Here is a 20,665-nt window from a genome sequence, read left to right as displayed (position 1 = left end):
ACCTCGACGCCAAGCTGCAGGAGGGGCGAAAAAAGCAGCAGAAGGGCCTGTGCCTGGCCCGTCCGTTGGCTGTGGCCGAGGCGAGAACAACACTCATTCGGAGCTTGACGCCTCTCGCCCCTGTCGCGTGCATGTGCGAGCCCGAAGAAAAAGGGCGGCAAAGCGAACAAAGAGGTGTGGAAGAAAGGACGAGATGCTGGATTGATGAGCAGAGGGGTGGTGGATGATGCGTAAAATGGGTAAGCTCTCTACGCAAGCGATCGCTGCCAGGCAGAAGCTCGAGCAACTGATTGAGTCGGGCGGCGAGGCGAGCGAAGCCGGGGTGGGTCAAGACGAGGATCTGACTGACATTCGCACTGGTGCATTTACTCGATTCAGCGGGTGGCCCGAAGCAGCGGTCTGCTTTCAGCAGAGTGGACTCACTCTATCCACCCTTCTCTCCTTCTCACTCGCCAGCCTCTATCCCTTGATCAACGACCGCACTCCCAGAGGGCTGCTAATGAAACCTCGCACTCCTGCCGGATTCGCTATCAGAGGCAGCCTGCGGTCGCTGCTTTCTTAGCTCAGGAAGCTCTTCGTGCCTCGCCGCCCTTTTCCCCTACTTTCCTCAATCCTTATGCCCATCTCTCTACCTTCTACCACGGTCCGGCCGCCTATTGAGCCTGGGCACTTCCGACGAGGGTCGAGGGCCAACACCGCCATCGAAAGGGTCACGCCAGCCTCGAGCCCCAAAGCCCGGCAGAGAAGTGCCTCCTCATCCGCCTCAGCGTGGGGATCACAGTCAGTCCCATGGGTCGAGAATGAGCCTTCTTTGATGGCCACCCCAAGCAGAGCAGGCGGTCGAGGAGGGACGCCACTTCGGCCTCGCCCTACTTCACGACGCCGCCAGGGCAGCAGCTCTAGCTCTGGCCACGAGCATCACCTTTCCTCCGCTTACCTTGCTGAAAAGGACAAGGCTGAGCTAGACTTTGGCTCATCCAAAGGACCTGGACCCTCGACACTGCGACCAAGACTTAATCAAGTAGCCTCTCAGCAAAATGCCCTCTCGTCTTCTTCCTCTGGATTGCTCCGATCTCCTCAGCCTTTGCTACATCGATCTCAGAGCGAGGCGACCCTCAGGCACCCCGCCGTCGACCCATCAATGAAGTCGGCATCCGCTTTGAGAAGGAGTCCGCCTTCGAGCACAGTCATGCCTCTTCACCAGCACCTGACCAACGGTCGCTCATCGACGCCGACGTCGTCTAGCTCGCACAACGTGAACAGCAGCGTCGACCTCGACGCACTCGAGACTGCTTCAGAAGGTCATTCGTCGACTTGGCTGGGCAAGCTTGGTCATTCCAAAGAGGCAAGCGATTCAACCAATTCTTCAGCCATGTGGACACCTATTGAGAGAGCCATGTCGCTTGGAGATCATAGTGACGCAGAGATAGAGGAGTTGAAGGAGCCAGAGCCCCACGCATACGACGAGAGCAGCCGCAGCGACTTTGCCCGTTCTACAGCACCCAGTCTCACATTCTCGTCGTATGAAACATCAAGTCAAGCCCTCGAAGACGGTGATGGCGAGTTCATCCAAAGGACTTCTGAAGCGAAATGGGGAGCTAAGTTCTGGGTCGTCATCGAGGATCCTAAAGTGAGTGAGCTGCTCGAAAGGAGCGGCATGTAGGCAAGACTTGGGCGTTCATTGGTCATGATCTCACACAATCTCGCTCCTTGACCCGCACAGTCAACGCATCTCTTCTTCTACAATCCCACCACGACTGAGTGTCGATGGACAGTGCCCGCAGGCACCTTTGTCCTGCCTCGCGACCCCGGGGGTGACTGGCTCGAATTTTGGGATGGCTCTGTGGGTCTACCTTACTATTGGCATACCGCAAGCAAGAAGACGCAGTGGGAGTATCCGGCCAGTGCGAGGCTCGTGCTCCCACTCGCAAAAATACAGCAAGGGATCGGGGAAGCTGCGGATGAGGGGGACGTAGCCTCTTCGCTACGCCACCTTTCCGCGTCATCCAACGGAGCTCATCATGAGAAGAAGGTCAACGTATCAAACAGGCCAGCTACCACCTCTCGAAGCTCCGAGCGCCCCTCCATGCCTTTCTCTACCTCCATGTCGTCCTCGACAACGGCAATAACGCGAGCGAGATCTATGAACGACGTCAAGGCCCAGAATCCAACTGAACACTCTTCTTCTCATCGCCAAGCTCCAAGCAGCTCTGCCACTTCACATAACACCAACAATACCCCGCCTCACGATTGCAATGGCAGCGGCAACGGCAATGACTCCTCGGGAGGCATGACCAGCGCAGACAGCGGCGTGGCTCTAGCCGATGAGTCTAGCCGCTCGCTTTCTCGGCGCAGATTGCTCGAGAAGGCGAAAATGGAGAATGGCATGGATCCGGCTCCCAGAGTCTCCCATCGCACCTCACTCAGAGACATCTCTGAACAGACTTCACGCTCCAGCGGTACTGCTCGTCGCACCTCTTCCTCGGCAGGCAAGCCAGCTACCACCTTGCAGCATCCCACCAATGCCCGCGCAGCAACACCACGTCTCCTCGTCCCTCCCGTCAGCTCCTTGCTCAGCGTTCCCCAACCTCCCTCCCAGTCGCAGCGCTCTACAGCACGGAAACACAGCCACAAGCCTGGCCAGTCATCAATCGACCTCGCCACCTTGTCCAGCGCTAGCGTGCGAGGACCAGTCAGACGCCACAGGGACCCAGAGAGGAGGGCAAGAGACTCGCTGCTACTCACCAGCGGGGAGTCGATGCAGCCCATACTCACCAAGACCAGGAGCCCTAACACGATGCCAGCGGACGTGGCTCCTGTTGCACGCAAAGGGGGTCCCGGAACCCTTACGCAGCCGTGGGACCAAGCAACCTCACCTCTCGTCCATTTCCACTCGTACGCGCATACCCATTTTCTCCCACGACGTCGTGCCTTGCCCTCCTTTTTCCATCTCTCGCATCGCCAATCGTCAATACTCGACGCGCTCAAGTATCAGCGAGGCCGTATTGAGGCGCCCGTCCTCAATTTACCCAAGGAGCTGCATGGCGAAGCAGGGCTTTGCTCCAAGATCGTTTTGAGAGCTTGTGGGGAAAGGGAGAGGGCGGCTTTCGTCGGCAGACCACCACCCGTGGCTATTGGGTACGCTCCCACAGGTATGGGCCTGACGGGTACAATAAGCGCCCAGAGCCCACTTCGACGCTGCGCTGAGAGGAAGAAAGGGATCGCTCAGCAACGATTGCGAGAGATGCTCGGTCGAGACCAGGGGACGATGACTTCCATTGGCAATGGAGATGGGAGTGTCCTTCCCCCGTCACTAGACTCAACTTGGAAGGAGCAACGCTGGCTTCTTGAGACGTTGATCTGCAAGCCAGCACTAAGGGATGAAGTCTTCTGCCAGCTGCTCCCCCGGCTGAGCGATCAGGCACCATTTCAGACAAGAGCAAGAGCATGGCAGTTTCTTGGCGTCCTGCTGGCTAGTGTGGCGCCTACAACAAGGAAATTAGAGGAGGCTCTGCAACTTTTCATTGCCGACTCATGCTCGGCTCTTGGCAACAACAGTGGCGCTACGACGGCCAGTACCGACCGTCTCCTATCTCTTCACCGGCACGCACAACGCCGACTCATCGCTGTACAGATGCGTGGCCCCTCTTCTCTCGCGCCCACCCTTCCTGAGCTTCGCGCCTCCTGGTCATCCGCTTTTCACCCAATCGTCTTCGGCCAAACCCTGAACACAATCATGGCCGCTCAGTCGCGCTCGTATGCACACATGGCCATTCCTGTCCTCCTACCTTTTCTCGGGGACAAGTTGATGGAGCTGGGAGCCAGAGGAGTAAAGCGAATGTGGCGCCAACAGGGTGACGTGGGTATGGTGGTGGAGGGAAAGATTAGGATTGATCGTGGAGAGTATAGTCTACAGGGGTTAGGCGGCAAAGACGGAGAGGAGAAGGACAAGCTGGCTCTCGTCGTGGGAGCCTTGCTCAAGCTCTTCCTCAAAGAGCTGGCTGAGCCTCTCATTCCTTATGGGATGTACGAGGCCTGCATTCAGGCAGCAGAGCGTAGCAGCGGCGGTAGCAGGCCCACCAGCACAAACAGTAGCGCCGCCGCCCACTCTAATCACTCGTCTGCCGCCGCAACCGCAGCCACCCTCGCGCTTGTCAGCCCACGCAATGAGGCAAAAATGCCTGCGCTCAACAGACGCTGTCTACTGTACGTGGTGGCCTTACTACAGCTCTTCTGCTTGGATGAGCGCGTCGTTCAGGCTACAGGGGCAGACGCGAAGACCCTGGCCGGCTTGTTCTCGCCCGTCCTGATGAGGCCGCCCCCGTGGTCTACGATGGCCGGAGCGAGCAGCCTAGCCCTTCCTCAGGCTGGCACGACAACAGGCTCCGGGACCGCCGGACTCTCGCAACCTGCTCTCGACCGTAGCATGCTTCGTGCAGGCAACTCAAACGCCAAATGGGAGAGCGTATTCATCTATCATCTGCTGACGGCATGGGATACGCAAAATGTCGATGTCGACTTCGTGCCAAGGATTGGAAATAGGGCGAGACGTGGGCCGAGGACTTCGCGATAAAGGCAGCGAGAGAGCTGGTGCCGCAGACGGCGGCAAAAACCACCATCAGCCGGATGCGCGCCACCATCCTTGACAGCTATCCAGAGCCAGCAAAGACCGATCAGCACCAGCAGTCAACCGTCGAAAAGGGGCGCCCCTCACACGACGCCGCCCAGCATCACATACGCATCGATACCGCATTCCTCCATCACCAACACCAAGTCTAAAAGCCCCTCTACTTGGCAGCTTGTCTCTGACTTCGTGATTCTCTAGCATTGTACCGCATCATGCGCGCATCCTCAGCCTAATGCCATCCCTCCGTTGACTATGCATGCTGAGCGCCCTCCCTCTACAGGCTTCTGGTCCGGGACAATTCGTGCCTCTGCAGACGCCATAAAACCCCATTGCGAGCAAATGAGGCTACACGTGGTATTGATTGATTTGGTCAGAGAAATGAACAAAATGAAAAGAACTCGAAGTAGTTGCTACACTCTTCGTCGCTCGACTGGAGTTTTTCTCAAGGCCAAGCAACAACTCTGACTGTAAATCCATCAGGTCCGATAATCTCAGTCTGCATTCCCACCTTGTGCCCCGAGCCGCCAACAGCCTCTACTCTCGTCGATGTACCCTCGGGCCAGCTGAGCAGCTCGATGGACCCGTTCTTTTGCATCGAGAAGGCGAAGGCCGGAAGCTCAAGGCCTGCAGCAGCGCCAGCTATGCCTTGCATCTGCTTCTTATCCAGCAAGTGAAAGCGTGTGGGGGAGTACAGGGCGATCCCAAGACCGTAGGTGAGACGTTCAAAGGTGATACCGTTGGGCTGTAGATCGAAGGCTATGTTGAGGGTGGTGTCGTTGGAATGAGCAGGAGCGATCATTTCGCGGGGAGCTGTCTCAATGTCTCGAGCTGTCGTTGCGTCTATTACGAGCCCTGACTTGTCCTGCTGTTCTTTGAATGGAGCTGATGTCGCAAGGGCGGCATCGCTGCCCCGCTTGTACGTCACTGTGTTGCTGTGGCTTGCATCAGCCCTGTCATCGATTACGTCCAGTTGGCTTGTCTTGCTGCGGCGCGGCGCCCTCGGCTTGTATGCTTCCTCTTCCTCCTCTTCGTCTTCCTCGTCCTCATCTCCACTCACGCAAAACAATCTGATAAACTTGGTGCGCACGCTAGCCTCGCTCCTCTGTGTTGGGCCAACTATGCGGACGAATCTTCCATATACATGCCCTACACGATTCCACTCTTCGCTTCCTTCCGCTTCATATTCGTCTGCAATCTCCTCGAGGGCTAGCAGCTCATGCTCTTCCCATGGTTGGCTGCGGACGGTGGCTTCACCACGAGCCCTGGCGGCTGCAGCGCTGTGCTGATGCGAAACGCTTGTCGGGACAGAGTGTGTGGATGATGTTGATGACGTTGATTGCTGCGCATGGGAGCCTGACTCTTCTGCAATCTTATGTGTACCATTCTTGAGCCCGTAGTACATAGTGTAGACCGTACGCTGGTTCATGTCGGCCGTCGTGCTGGGGAAACATCGAGAGAACTCGTCGTAGATCAAACGGATTTTGCCCACAGTGCCGAGAGCCTCGTGTCTTTGCCCGATCTTTAAAAGAATACGCTTCTCGTCGTCGGTCCATCGATGTTTGGCTATCACTCGAGCGTGTGTGGACTTTTGCCTGGTTGCACTGCTGCTGACAGGAGTAGTCACAAGCCCAAAGCCGCTACTTGTGGAGGGTGTGGCCGTTTGATAGGTCGACGGTGCCAGCTGAGCGCTCGCGGAGGGCTGAGCACCGTTGTCCTGGCTCTGCAAAGGAATCGCAGACGATGATGCCTGACCACAAAATGCCCTGCACTCTCTCTCGGTGTCAAGAAGACGGCGCCATTTGATTCTGAGAGCGGACTCGGTGCGCGGCGGACTGCCATTAGCTTGCATCTCCCTCCCAATCGCGGTCCAATCATCGGGATGACGAGCGGCACAGCTTAGTAGCAGCTCGGCCTCACTCTTCTTCCAGCGAGGTAGGCGAATTGGTACGCAGACAGAGGATTCCGCGACGCTACCGGCTGCGGAGGATATGGCTAGCTCGTCGGGACTGGACAGGGCACTGGAATTCGAGGTAGTTGGGTCTTCGCAACTGGTAGGCTTTCCGGTCTGGTGTCGCTCCAGAGCTGCGTCGGCAGAGTCATGGGCGGAGCTGCCTCTGGACCCTGGCATCGGGTGCCACTGAGATGGTGTGTACTTGCCAGACGCGTGCGCAAGTGATGGCTTCCCTGCTGCGCGAACGCCTGGCTGGAAAAGCGCGGTATGGAAGGAGTTGGCGGCGGAGGCGTCGGCCAAGCTGATGGTGTTTTGCAGGTCTAGAGGTGAGGGTTGTCCTTGTTCCCCAGTGGAGCAACACGTCTTGGCTTGTGGGTGCTGAGCTTCGCCCTGAGCAGGAAGTAGCGTGCTCTCGACGAGGCCGTGATCATGGCCCAGCGTAGGCACAAGCGCAATTCCGCTGTCGTCCTCGTCGCCAGGCATCTTCGGGGAAGCCATCTTGCCGTGGCTGCCGCCAATGCCTGCCAGTGTCGATTAGTGAGTGCAGAGTTGTGAGCGTACCAGACAGTCTGGAAGGAAGGCAAGGAAGGATCAGACGACCATTTCTCGCTTTCCGTCCATCGATTGCGCGTCGCGTCTCAACGGCTGCCGCCCTGACGATTCTACAATTGAGCGGACTACGGCAAGATCAGCTCACAGGCGCTTGGTAACGGACCTCTCATAAGCAAGGAGGGATCGCACTGAGTTTGGACGAATGCCATGCCTCATTTCACACGCTTCCTCCTGTTCACAGCCGTCAAGGCAAGATGGGCTCGGACAAGCGCATTGGCGACGAAGAAGTACTGTACAGTACAGTGCCGTGACACCGACATGTATTCAAGAGTAAGAAGACAGCGCAGGACTCTGGCTCGTTAGACGAACAAGCCTGCAAACAGTACTTCCCTCCTTGTAGCTACAGTATACTCCACATGTCCACAACCCTCCTCGCTCACAACCAGGTGATTACTCTGATCGTGAATCCATCAGGCCCCACAATGCTTGTCTGCATTGCGCTGCGAGGCTTGTTCCCCTCATTCGCACGTTGAACGAATGAGATGCTCGTCGATGTGCCCTCGGGCCATTGAAGGAGCTGTACCGAGCCACCATCGAGCAACCTGAACGCAAAGGCAGGCGCGCTCGAAGAGGAGCTCGAGAGTGTCATCTGCAAAGCATCCATCTGCTGAGGATCTAGCAGCGTGAAGAGAGTTTGGCTGTGGATGGCGATGCCCATTTGGGCTGGACAGTTGGTGAAGGTGATGCCGTTCGTCTCGAACTCGACCGCTAGGTTGCAGACGGCTATGAGGTTGTTGGCACTAGCTCGGGGGACTAGAGGCGTTGATGCCTGAGTCAAAGCTGGTGTCGGCTCAGGCGCGAGGCTCTGCTCCGCAGTCTCTGGCTGCGAATCCTCATCCTCCTCACTGCTCTCTTCCTGACTTTCCTCCGCGTCACTGCCGCTTCCATGCTCGATGTGGCTTACCCTCCTGGCTTTGCCGTTCTGAGCAAGCTGCAGATACTTCCACACGACCGACTTGTCCGTCCTCGGTGTGTCGGGGAAGCTACGCTTGAAGTCGGCGTACACTTCGGCCTGCGCGTACCAGCCCACTCCATTTGCAGTGGCATCGAGCCCCGTGCTGGCGCGCTTGTGGGCAATGCTTTGCAGCACCTGGGTTTCCGACTGTGTCCAGCGACGAAACACTCGAGGTGGGTAGTCGTGAGATGAGGGGCTTTTGTGGCTGCCCATTGTCGAAGCCGGGGTGATTGCAACTGCACGAGCCCGAGACATCTCGGGCAAAGCTGTTGAGGATGATGAGGCGGTAGAAGCTTCTGCCATTGGCTCCGCCATCGCCGCCGAGCCAGATGATTGCTGCTGCAGCTGCTGCTCGACCTCTCCGCCGAGCCTGCCTCTATATCCTTGCATTTTCAAATGACGCAGCATAGAGGTAACGTTAGCTTTGCTCATGGTCGACGCTGTTCGAGGAAATGCGCGTGCAAAGTCATCGAAAACCGCTTGTCCCTTGTTCTCCGTACCAGCCTTGTCATGCATGGTTCCAATGAGGACCAACGCGGCCTTCTCTGATTCGCTCCATGCGTGAGTCTCTTGATTGGGATCGCTACGAGGCCTTCCTACTAGGCGTTGAGGTGTCTGCGGGTTCCTGGAGGATGAAGACGAGCCTGACTTGGCACAGGCCGTGCTGGCTGTTGTGCCGCTGGTATTCGGCAGCTGCTGCTGTGTAATCGAAGGACCTGGGTTCGATCGCGATTGATTCTTGTTCGCTGCAGGATTTGTTGATGAGGCAAAAATTGCCTTGCGTGCAAGCGCAGCCTTCCTACGCATCAAACGCTGATACTTCCTTCGCAGCGCTGAAGTTGATCGCTGCGGGCTGCCTGCTGTCTCCATCTCCCTGGCAATCGCAGTCCACCTATTGGGATGGCGGGCGTAGCAGCTCAGTAGAAGCTTGGACTCATGCTCTGGCCATTGAGGCCTCCTATCTTTGACGTGACCGTCCGACTCGCCGTAGTTGCTGTCGCTGTCTGACGAGAGGTCGAAGAGATCACTCAGACTGCTGGTGGGTGAGGCCTCGCGATCTGCTGAGGCAGAGTGTATACGTCCTGAAATGGGCGAGTGAGACCCTGTGCTCGCTGCCAGGGTGGCGACGCGACTCAACGATGATGGAGTGGGGTGGACATGCAAAACGCTCCCATGCGGGCTGCTAGGGCCTTGTTGAGCTGCTGATGGTTGGCGAGTCAGGGCTTGCAAGGCCGGCGAGGCTTTGATAGCCAAGGCATCAGGCAAGTTGGGCAGCTGAGAGGAATTGAGATCTCCATTCTTTACGTCGGTCAGATTTGATTGGGCATCTCCTGTCTGATGCATGAGACGCTGGCGAGGAGGGGAGGAGAAGCGCGGCGGCCGCGATCTGCCCTCTGCAGGCTCATCGTCGTCGCTGATGATGATGGGCTCCAGCGTGTGGCGCCTTTTGTTACCAGGCACACCATCAGTTGCAGTTGCCATGATCTGTCGCTTGACTCTCTGAAGGATAGAATTCAGGAATGTGTAGAGAGGAAGGCAAGAAAGCGATGCTTTCGGCAAGCAATCACCGCTTGGCTTTCTCGCATCACGAGCCGTGTCACGGGCCTCTTCCGGCTTGCAGAGGGCCGACGCGGACTGAGATCAAGGCGAGGTCCGAGCGTCTACGACACCAAGCCAAGCCAAGCAAGCGAGCTCGTCAAGGACAGTGTCAGGATGCTCATCAATCCAGGCAGCTCAGTTCCTCCTCTCAGACAGCGTGAAGGCGCACAACTTTCGGGCTGACTCGATAGAGATAGACATTGGCGATGGCTGCTGTAGTGATTGACGAACACGAAGGCTTCTCAGAGCGGGAGGGGAAGCGCCATTCTGTGTCTCTCGATGGGTGCACAAATTCCTCCGCTGCCTCAGGGCCAAGCCACTATCCTAATACTGAATCCATCCGGCCCAACGATACAGGTCTGCGTGCCAACCCTGGCGTCGTTTGAAACCATCTCAACGCTCGTGCTGGTGCCCATGGGCCAATTGATCAGCTGTACAGATCCATCCCCACCCTTGGATACCTGGAAGGCGAAAGCTGGCTGCTCTTCATCTTCGGCCTGACTCAAAGCGTGCATCTGCTCAAACCCGAGGAAGCGCACCAGAGTGGGAGAATAAATCGCCACTGCGAGGCCAGCTGAAGGATTTTGGAGAGAGATGCCGTAGGTGTCTAGCTGGAGAGCAAAGTCGAGTCTTTTGTTGAGGTTCTGGGATGAAGAGCCAATGTCGTGAGAGCCTCCGCTCTCGCTCTGTATGCTACGATTGACAATGTGCTGATCTTCATCAGGTTCGTTCTTGACTTGCTGCAGTGAGCTCGAGCTGGCAGGAGGGCCCAGTCCCTCCTCTTTCACGCCATGAATCTTGCCTCCGCCCCTCGTCAGGCGGCGAGTTTGCTTACCAAACAATGCTTGCCACTTATGGATTACGGACGATTCTGTCCTCTTTGTCTGAGGCAGACTGATCTTGAATGCTTTGAAGACGGCCGATCTCGTGATCGCCTCGCCGAGTGGAGGTTTGATTCCATCAAGGATGCCGATCTCCTCCTGAGTCCATGGTATCCCTCGATGAGGCCCTTTTGAGTCTCGTGGCGGGATGATCGTACGTGATTGATGATGGCCTTGTTGCTGGGGAGGAGGAGAAGTACTCAGAACTCGATCACCGAGCCGAGCCATGGTCTCCCGATCATTGACGACTTCGCTTGACTTGGCATAGCGCAGCATCGAGCAATAGTAGCTGAACTCTGCATGAGGAGACAGCTGCGTAGTTGGAAACACCTCCTTGAAGTCCTTGAATATCGCTTTCTCCTTGCCCTGGGTGCCGAGCCGGTCGTGCTTGTTTCCAATTTGGCGCAGTGTCTTTCTCTCCTCCTCCGTCCAGCTGTGATTCGGGTGCTTCTTCTTGTTGATGCGGCCAGTCGTGAGGATAATCTTGCGCCGGCTGACGGCAGTACGCTTCGCTCCTGCGCAAAGCTCGTTGATGCCCGTTGCCGAGCTGTCGAGCTGCTCAGCTTCATCAATCAAGGATTTGCGCATCAAACGCTGCCATTTCCTCCTTAGAGCGCCTTCGCTACGCTGTGGCCAACCTTTCGCTTCCATCTCCTTTCCTACGGCAAGCCAGTCGTTGTTCAGTTTTGAAGCCATGCTCAGCAGGTAGTCGTTCTGAATTTTGTCCCACTCAAACGACTCAATAGTTCCCGAAAGAGTGGTAGCGGGAATGGCCAAACCTGAAGCGTGAGAGTGACGATGGGCCACACGTGCGTAGTTGGGCTCTTTGTCGGGGTTGGTGGGGTCGAAGTCTTCGTCGTGAGAGGAGACTGGCTCACTGAGATCGTCCGAGCAGGAGTCGGATTCGTGGTAGTCATCGTAGAGGGAGACGGCCGAGCCGTTGTCGGCGCCATGGAAGTGACGATCGTCAAAGGGGAGGCTGGCTGAATGCTGAGCACTTGGCTCTTTCGGATGTGCAGGAGTGAGAGCGAGCCCAGAAAGTAGTCTTGCCGAGGTGATGTCGTCTTGCTGGCTTTTTTGAGAGCCTGCGTTCCTCTTGCGTGGGGGCAAAGGAGGTGTACGGAACAAGGGCGAAGAATGAGGACCCAGCAGCGCACCTCCCTGGGGAGGAGTTGCGGGAACTCGAATGGCAGACGAGAGGATGCCTCCACCGCTTTTGAGGACAATACGGCGCTTGCGAGGCTGAGCATCCATCTTGATTGAGGAAGGCTGTTGCCAAGGTGAAAGTCCAAAGAGCTGTGCACGCGTACGACTTCAGGCCGCCTTGCTGAAACCTGACTTGAAGCAGCAGAGACAAACAATTCTGGCTTGTTGAGGAAGCCGGTGCTACCAAGGATGGGGCAGTGAGGAGCCACGCCGTCCCTATGGCGCCTTCAAGAAGTGTGACGACCGCCGTCTCCTCACTGAGCAAGTCTTGCTGGAAGCTGGCAAAGAAGGGAGCTAAAGTGGTGGTCGTGATGAGAAGAAGCGACAGACGCGAATGGGCGACGAGATCTTTTCCGCCTACGCCAAGCTCCGCCACGCGACTTGCAGACGGAGATGGGTGGACTTTGCCTACTCCCGGTCACGACAAAGCGGGGCGACCTTTCGCCTCGCTCTTCTTCAATAAGGTGGTTCATTCAGCTGCTTCGGTCCTGCGAGGGAGAAGCGGCGAGCCCGAGTCAGGGCACAGCGAGCGCATTGGCGACGGAGCGCGGCGAGCGAAGCTGATTGGTGAGGACGCGACCGGACGAACTGTACAGTAGAGCAGACGACAACTATGGTAGTGACACCGGGATAGGCTGCTACCGCAATGTTCGGTCGCTGTCTTGCAAAAGTTACATGATCGCTGTGTCTGATTAGCTCAGCACGAAGAGATGAATTTCACCGTAAATCCATCAGGCCCTACTACACTGGTCTGCTTGTTGAGTCTGCCACTCACGCCCGCCTTGCCCCCTTCCGCTGCGGAATTGCCAGAAACAATCGCCATACTCGTGCTGGTGCCCTGCGGCCAATTCACAAGCTGGACGGAGCGACTCTCATCCTCTGAGATACGGAACGCAAAAGCTGGTTGCTCTAATGCTGAGGAGAGGTCCAGCATCTGCTGGCGCCCAAGGAGGCGGATCGACGTAGGAGAGTAGACGGCTACGCCAAGCCCAGGAGGGCAATTGCTAAGCGTAATGACTTGATCCTCGACATTAATCGAGAAGTTGATGGATGAGCTTGAGCCCTGCGACGAGTGGACTGGACGCTGAATGGGGGACGAAGGAGCGCCGGCCGTACCGACCGTGGCGCCAAGAATGCCCTGGCGACTAAGCAGCGTCGTGCTTGACATCGGCTTGTCATTGTTGACCACCCCTTTCTGCCTATCATTGACATCCGACGCCTTTGTGGTGCCCAATGAGATGTTCTGGCCTGCCGTAGGCTGCTTCGCAAGGAGAGCTCGCGCCTGCTGCTCAGTGAGTCCCGGACCAGTGACGTTCTTTCTCCTGGACGCTTGACTGTCCTCAACGCGCTCACTTCCCCCCAAAAGCTGACCCTGATCCATCAATTGCAAGTACTTGGTTCTGACTGAAGCATCAGAACGCGTGCTATCCGGGAACCTTTCCTTGAAGGCACGATGGACACCTGACCCCAAGCTCCATCTCGACTTGGGCACGCCCTCACTCTTGGGCCTGATGGTCCGAAGGAAGGCCAGCTCCTCATTGGTGAACTTGAATCCGTTGCCATGTGGCTCAGGCTCCTCAGCAGGCAGAGCCCGTTGCTGCGAGGTGGAAGCTGCCTGCCCACTGTTCGACTCGCTTGTTCCACTGATGAGAGGTCGGCTCCCTACGGGCGTACGAAGCGAGTCATTGTAGTAATTGAAGACGAAGCGTGGGCTGAGCTTCTTTGCTGTTGTGGGAAAGAGTGCTGCGAAGTCTTTGAAGAAGGCCGTCTCCTTGGCTTTGTACGGCAGTTGGGCATGCTTGTCCGCGATACGACGTAGAGCATCTTTCTCCTTCTCCGTCCAGCTGTGCTGTTCGAGCCTTCTACGCTTGCGAGGTCCAGGCAGAGGGCCGGTGAGTGGGATAGGCTGGTCTCGAGATGAGGAAGCAAGTGCGCTGCTGCCCAACGTGATCCTTGTGCTGGTTCCAGTCAGCTGAGGGAGCGAGGCGGTGCGCAGCGGGGTCACTTGTCCAGCTGGAGCGTTTCTCTTGACAGCAGCACACATTCGATTGTAGCGGGCCTTGAGCGCATTGCCGGTACGTTTGGGGGCGCCAGCTGCAGCCATATCTGCGGCGACGGCAATCCAGTTTCTCCCGTGTTTCTTGACCGAGCTCAGGAGGAGATCGTTCTGGGCCTTGTCCCATTCGAAGGCGCCTTCGGCGAGGGGCCACTTGGCACTCTGTGAATTGCGGGGTCGGTGCCCTTCATCTGTGAGGGCTGCGCTCGCATCGTCTGTTGCATCGGGATCCTCTTCGTCGGTGAGGTCGCTGTCATCCCCTGAGAAGAGTGAGCCCGCAGGGGTGTCGTCGCGTTCTTCTGCTTCAGTCGAACGCCTGGCGGAAGCGTCTGCAATGGGCTCGTGGCTCGCTGAACGTTGATGTCGTTGTAGGCTGCTCTCTTGTGCGAGCTCGGGGTGCGAAGCGCTTGCGATGTGTGCGCTCACTTCTTTGAAGCCTGAGTCAAGTCTGCAAGGAGAGAGAGAATCGGTCGAATATGAAGGAAAAGGCTGCTTGAGAGGTGGCTGCTGATCCAGCGAAAGCTTGAGTGGAGCTTTGAATGCCGTAAGCTCGCCGCCTCTAAGGGGAGCCAAGGGCCCGCTGTCACTGAGGGAGGTCACGGCGGATGGCGGGGATGATGACCAAAGCGGAGATAGGATCAAGGGGTCGGAGAAGGACGTCTGAGGCAGTTCTCCATCTTGTGACCCCGTCGAGTGGGGCGTAGCTGGTTCTGACCTGCTGGAAAAGCAATCGTCGCCTGCTACGGAGACTAGAGATGGACGCCTCTGATGTTGAGTTCCACTCGCGGCTGAAGCCATGAGTGTCTTTCAGTCGGGGACGGAGTGGAGGTTCAGCGAAATAGCGTGACTTTGAGTGGTAGGGAACAAAGAAGAGAATGATGAGGTCGCGACATGTTGTCTACCGCGACGAGGCAGTCTGCGCACGTCTCGCTCAGCTCTCCGCCCGCGTGCCTGTCCGCCGGACCCCCGCTTTGACCTCGACGCTCGGGCCTCGCGACTGTGTCCCGTACGTGCAGAGAGGCTACAGAAGCCATGCTTGAGTCCAGAGCAGCCTTGCTTCACCCCTCACCTCCCTAGAACGCCGCAGCATTGGCACAGTGATGCAGTACTGTCACATTAAGGCGAGCGCATGCGTAATGGCAAGTGGCTGGACGAGATTGAATTACAGAGCGGCAATGCGGAGAGAGGGACTGAAGCGTGGGGAGCAACGAAGCGAGAGCCAGCTCTCGAGTGCTCGAGAGGCATACGAGGCGTTGAAGAGACAGAGGAGACCTCTCACACTGACTTGGCTCAGAACCAAGAAACAAAGACGACTGCAAGTCTGTCCGCTAGCAGGCGTGCGCGGTACCGCCATGATCGGCCTGGATGAGAGGGAGGAGTTGTCGGTGGTAGGGCGAGAGGAAGAGCAGCCCAGCAGGAAGACGGACATAGACCGACTATTGGACAAGAGGGCAGAGCGAAGTGCAAGCGGGCGGGAGGGCTCCATCAGCAGCCCTCGACGCCCACATCGATTCTTACAATGGCCGCCATCGCTCAGTTCCCGCTTGTTATGCTCTCTAAACGTTGTCGCCCTCCGTAAGGCCTTATGTGTGACTCGATGGGGAGCTGAATTGCTATCCCTAAAATCTTCTCGTATCCTAGCTCGCTTGACCGCCACCACTCTCGTTCCAGGCCCTCTTGTGCACCCGTTGCCAAGCGATGAAAGGCAAAAGTTGTCCCCCTGGACCCACTCGCTTTCGGCCCTGAAGTGGCGGTCACTCCTGACCCGCTCTGCCAGCTCAAGACGCCTACCTCCACGAGCTGTAGAGCATGGCAAGCTGTAAAGCCGCACCGAGGCAGTGTCATCGAATCTAGAGGCGTAGGATGCTTGCTAGGCCGAGGGCGGGGTAACAGGCTGGTTTGCGCACTTTACGTTAAGCCAGATGACCGGGCGGACATCGTTCCCACCTCAGCAGGAAGCAATGAAGCGCACTGTGAACCCGTCCGGCCCGACCACGCTCGTTTGTATGCTCATCTTCGGCCTGTCGCCCTCCTGCACACCATCCGCAGCCCCACCAGGCAGGATTGACATGCTACTGCTTGTGCCAGGCGGCCACTTGACTAATTGTACGGAGCGCGTCTGATCCTCGCCGATGCGAAATGCGAAGGCCGGCTGCTCCCTCGCTGGCCTCTGAGCGACGTCGACCATCTCCTTACGGCCAAGCAGGCGTATCGAGGTTGGAGAGTAGATTCCCACACCCAGGCCAGGCGAACATCCGCGCAGTGTGATGCGGTTGGGCTCGATGTCAATGGCGCATGTGATGCTGTCCGCCCCAGCGCTTTGCCCTGGGGCTGGGGCCGGGCTTGAATCGGGCAACTGGAAAGAAGGCCGTGTCAATGGAGCAGAGATGCCGGTCACGACATGATGAGGCTGAGGCTCGATTCTTCCCGGAAGCAAGTTTCCGTGAGATGGTGGTGGCCCTTGCGTGCTGCTGTCGGCGTTGAAAGAAAACCTGTTCGGGGTGCAGCCAGGTTGAGGCAAGGGCCTCCTACCATAGGCCGTAGCAGAGGTGTCTGCCAACTGGCTCTGATCGTGTCCTGTCTCGTCGCCCAGCTCCACGTCTCCTGACTCGGCTTCTTTGTCTCCTCCGTCCTCTCTTTGGTCATCTTTGTCTCTAGTTTCGGCATCACTTCCCCGCGCTTCAAGCATTTTCAAGTATTTGTGCCTCACCGAAGACTCAGAGCGACTCGTGTTGGGAAATTTTTCGACGAAGACTCGGTATGCGTCTGCGCTGATGTCCCATCTTGAACTGGCCGACGCGTAGCTTTTGGGCCTAATCAGCTTGAGTACCGCCATCTCTTCCTCCGTAAAGGGGCGACCTCTGCTCTTGGCCCCAGGTGGTGGCTGTCGAGGTGGAGTGCGATGCTCTGAACATCTCGCTCGAGGCGCTTCCACAGCTTCCTGAGAAGTGAACGGGCCCCTTGCTTGGTCGCCGGACCTGGACGATGTAGAAGTCGCAGAAAGAGTCCCCCTTATTGCTCTTGAAGCCCCGCTAGTCTCGCTAGGGACCTGCCGATTGCCGCTCCTTCGAAGCATTGCGTGGTAGTAGACGAGGACGACGTGCGACCTGAGTTTCGTCCCAGGAAAGCGGGCACAGAAGTCCTTGTAAATTGCCTTCTGCCTCTGGACGGTACCCAGCCGCGTGTGCTTGTCCCCGATGGCGCGAAGGGCCTCCTTCTCCTCTTGTGTCCAGGTGTGACAGTCGCTCTGCTTTCTACGCTTTCGGGTTGATTCATAAGTCCCTGTGAGCGGGGCCGGTTGATGGCGATCAGAGGCAGCTGCTACGGTGGCGCCGATCGGAACGTCTCTAGTGCTCCTGCCCAGCAATTGGACCAGGGATGCGGCACGCAATGGTGTCGATGGGCTGGCTTGGCTCTCTCGACGGGATGAGCCAGGGGCCCCCGTCTGGGCTGACCGGTCTCCTTGAGTTGATGACCCTGCTGACTTTTGTGGCTCTATGGAGCTGTCGTGCTCGTCATCTTCGGGGATGTCCCTCTGGCGCTTCGAGCGAATTCGTGTGTATCTGATGCTCAGAGCATTGCGAGTACGTCTGGGAGCGCCAGCCGCAGCCATGTCCTCTTGCACGGCGGTCCACTTCGTGCCGTGCTTCTGAACGGACCTGAGCAAGGCCTCATCTTGCCTTCGCGTCCAATCGAAGCCAGGCCAGGGGTAGCTCGGTGCGCTACCATTGTCGTCTGATGCGTCGCCATCGCTTTCATTCTCTCTCTCGTCCTCGTCCTCGTCATCCTCGTTATCCTCGTCACTTTTCGCTAGGTCGCTGAGACTGGTCAATGACTCGCTGTCCTGACTCGAGGCGACTGAGTGTGCTGAGCTGTCGTCGAGATCTCGCGGCTCGATGCTCCGACTGGCTGACGAGTCGGGATGATTGGCTTCGCGAGCGTCATTGCGAGATCGGTCGTTGGACGCCTGCACAGACAGTGCTTGCGATGGGACACTGGCCAAGCGCACCTCAACCTCTTCGAAGCCTGGGCTTGCTTCCCGTGTAGACAGAGGTGGCGTAGAGAATAGAGGCGAAAGCTGCCTGACTGGCGTTGCCTCATGCGACTGTGTAACGCGAGCTCGAGACGCCAAAAGGGGAGGGCTACCGTCTCCCTTCAGAATTGCGCGAGGGCTGGGAATGGTAGACGCCGCAGCGCCTGTAGGTGTACTTGGAAGGCATGAGGAGGAAGCCAAAGCGCCTCCGGCCGATGTGTGCAGCAGTGCCCATTCTTGAGGCCCATTCGAGGCCGTCGGCATTGTCGTCGTCTTCGTTGTCGGCTCTGACTTGACGGAGAAGGTGCGGCTGGCTTTGGTGGCGGACTGCGACTCAAGGTCCCCCAGACCATACTTGTGCTCAGGAAACGCTGCCATGAGAAATGGTCGGTGAGGCAAAAGATGATGAGATGGTGACAGACGCAGTGTAACGACGTCTTGAAAGCCTCGCCAGATCGAGTGGTCCAACACTCGGGCGGGCCACTTCCTTTCCGCCCTGCGGGCGGCCGCCCGCCTCTCTGAGGTTTGGCCGCTGGGCGTGGGGACAAAGCAACACGGCTCCTTTGTTCGCGTTCTCATGCTTTTTCGACTTTGACGGATCTTCCACGGTATCAGTATCACGAAAGCACACAAGGATCGTGATCGAACAATGTAACTGGAATGCAAAGAGGCGCTCACTTGTGGGGATATCGTACTGCCTGCCGCGGTCCGGTCGCAGAGCCTAGCTCAGACCTAGCGCATTGGAAGCTGTTGATGTCTTGTGCTTGTTTCTCGGGTCGTGCTGCGTCCGCTTCTGCGCTAATTGCACACGGCGGTGATGACATTGTCCCACCCACAGTGTTTCGCAGCCCCTAACGCCCTGCACTGGGACCACGCGGCAAATCTGTTTCCACGAAGACGGACATTACCAGGGCCGACCACCAAGAGGTGAGGTCAAAGCGACTTCCCTTTCAATCCCACGCCACAAGCTTCACTCGAAATCCATCCGGACCCACGATCTCGGTCTGCATACCCCGTCTACCGCCCCCTGCGACATGTTCTCCTTCCTCTACCAGCTGAACCCTGCTGGACGTAACCCTCGGCCAAGTCACAAGCTGCACTGACCTGTCGTCTTCGATCTTGAAGGCGAAGGCTGGCTGCTCATGTTGAGCCGCTGAAGGCTGCGTTAGTCTGGAAAGCTGCTCCGTGCTCATGAAGCTGATGGACCAGGGAGAGTAGATTGCGATGCCTAAGCCCGGCGGGCAGGACGTCAAGGTGACCCCGTTTGACGTGTGATGGATGGTGTAGTGCACGGAGGGGGCGATGCTGTCTAGCCTGGCCAGCGAAGGCGGACGAGGGGAGGGAAGGGTGATATTCGAGTGCGGTGGAGGGAGGGGCACCCTGGACCAACTGTTGCTAGACGACGTAGAAGCTTGGTGCTTGCACTGATTGGCAACCCTCGTCAAGCTCCTGCCATTGCCTTCAGCGCTAAGTGCGCCACTCGAACGCCTCGTCGAGTTGTCTGTTGTGCCCCGATCGTCGTCATCCTCCTCGCCCGCGCCCGTCCCCTCTTCATCGCTGTTGCTTTCCTCCCCGCTCGACTCCTCGTCCTCCTCGCTCGAGCTGTCATCTCCTTTGACACAAAACTCCTTGTACTTCTTCATGACCTCTTCTTTTGTCTTCTTGGTCCCTCGAAATGCCCTGCGGAACTCAGCATATACAGCGTGTGAAGGACGAAACCCCATACGCTCACGCCTCATAGCGATGTTGCACAGCTCATCTTGCTCTCTTTCGCTCCAGAATCTGCCTCTATCGGCTGCCTTCGAAGGGGCCGAGCTGCCGGTGGTCCGGGGGCGATGATCGCGCATTGACTGCGCCGTACTGTCCTTTCGGCATCCATGTAGACTAGATTTCGAAGCCAATGCGGACCCCCTCTGAATCGAGACCGGGATCTGGCCATTGTCGAGCAAGCGCTCGTATCGATGGCGGGCCGCGCCCGCGCTGCGTGATACGGCTGCTTGTTCGGCTAGCTTGCGCGCGACCTTCGGCCAGCCCAGGCCATATCGGGCAACAGCTTTGAGAAGCAATTCGCTTTCTTGGCCAGTCCACTTTGTTGGAACAGGCGGCGACGCGTCATCGCTGGTGAGCTCGGTGCTGCTTTCTCGCGACTGCTGCGAGGCATTGCAAGGAGGTGAATTGCTGGCCGCTGCGTTGGCAATAGCGATGATCCCGCTCGCTTTCGTTAGGGGTGAGGTCCACGGGCTCCCAGCATCGTTCTGCTCGTAGTGCTCCTCGTGGCCTCCCTGAGGTCGCTGTAAAGGCATTGGAGGCAGCCGCCTGCAAGTGAAGGATGTGCTCACGATTGACTGGGCGAAGCAAGAGGCCTCCTCGCGATCGCAAAGGTGATGTTGGCCTTTATTTTTCCCCTGGTCGAAATTGTTGGGGATGAAGGCTTTGCAGTAAACAATCGAGGATCACATCCGGGAGACAGGGCTTGAGAAACCATTACCGTTGTCTCCCCCGAGACTCTCGGGTCTGATTGAGAGCGATCCTTCTGGTGATGGAGGAAGAGATGAGCGACCTTCATTCCGTGTCGCAATCAGCCGTGCCGCGATTAGCCCTTGAAGGCTTGCCTAGCGGCCAAAAGCTGCTTCGCTAGTCTGGCGGGGATCACTGGGCCCCTGCACGGACCTCTCCATCCTTTTCTTGTCTTCTCGTACAGGACGTCTCCGTCAAGGGCTTTACTCACTACAGTATTTTTGCGGC

At 57.6% G+C, this 20,665-nt stretch overlaps 2 protein-coding genes across 2 annotated transcripts; one reads left to right on the top strand and one right to left on the bottom strand.

Annotated features, from left to right (window-relative positions):
• Positions 1-142: 142 nt before the first annotated feature.
• On the top strand, positions 143-4,873 carry BDZ90DRAFT_232172 (hypothetical protein). Its single transcript, XM_025506153.1, has 2 exons — positions 143-1,630; positions 1,724-4,873. The coding sequence occupies exons 1-2, from the start codon at positions 617-619 to the stop codon at positions 4,571-4,573; spliced, it is 3,864 nt and encodes a 1,287-aa protein (XP_025362397.1). The 5' UTR covers positions 143-616; the 3' UTR covers positions 4,574-4,873.
• On the bottom strand, positions 4,727-20,223 carry BDZ90DRAFT_271649 (hypothetical protein; the record flags this gene model as incomplete). Its single annotated transcript, XM_025508764.1, has 11 exons — positions 4,727-7,099; positions 7,140-7,147; positions 7,571-9,645; positions 10,116-11,894; positions 12,607-14,602; positions 14,812-14,884; positions 15,618-15,687; positions 15,860-18,291; positions 18,653-18,718; positions 18,757-18,803; positions 19,025-20,223. 11 exons carry the CDS (start codon positions 20,221-20,223, stop codon positions 5,070-5,072), a joined length of 11,775 nt encoding a protein of 3,924 aa, XP_025362396.1. The 3' UTR covers positions 4,727-5,069.
• Between the last annotated feature and the right edge of the window lie 442 nt (positions 20,224-20,665).

The sequence above is a fragment of the Jaminaea rosea genome (assembly GCF_003144245.1).
Source record: "Jaminaea rosea strain MCA 5214 unplaced genomic scaffold BDZ90scaffold_6, whole genome shotgun sequence".
NCBI classification, from domain to species: domain Eukaryota; kingdom Fungi; phylum Basidiomycota; class Exobasidiomycetes; order Microstromatales; genus Jaminaea; species Jaminaea rosea.
This window is presented reverse-complemented; position numbering and strand designations above follow the sequence as displayed.

What these genes read in the sequence shown, in the direction of transcription:
- BDZ90DRAFT_232172 (XM_025506153.1), top strand. Translation starts at nt 617, where the DNA reads ATGCCCATCTCTCTACCTTCTACCACGGTCCGGCCGCCTATTGAGCCT. An exon ending in TCGTCATCGAGGATCCTAAA is followed by an intron (nt 1,631 to 1,723) that starts GTGAGTGAGCTG and finishes TGACCCGCACAG; the next exon opens with TCAACGCATCTCTTCTTCTA.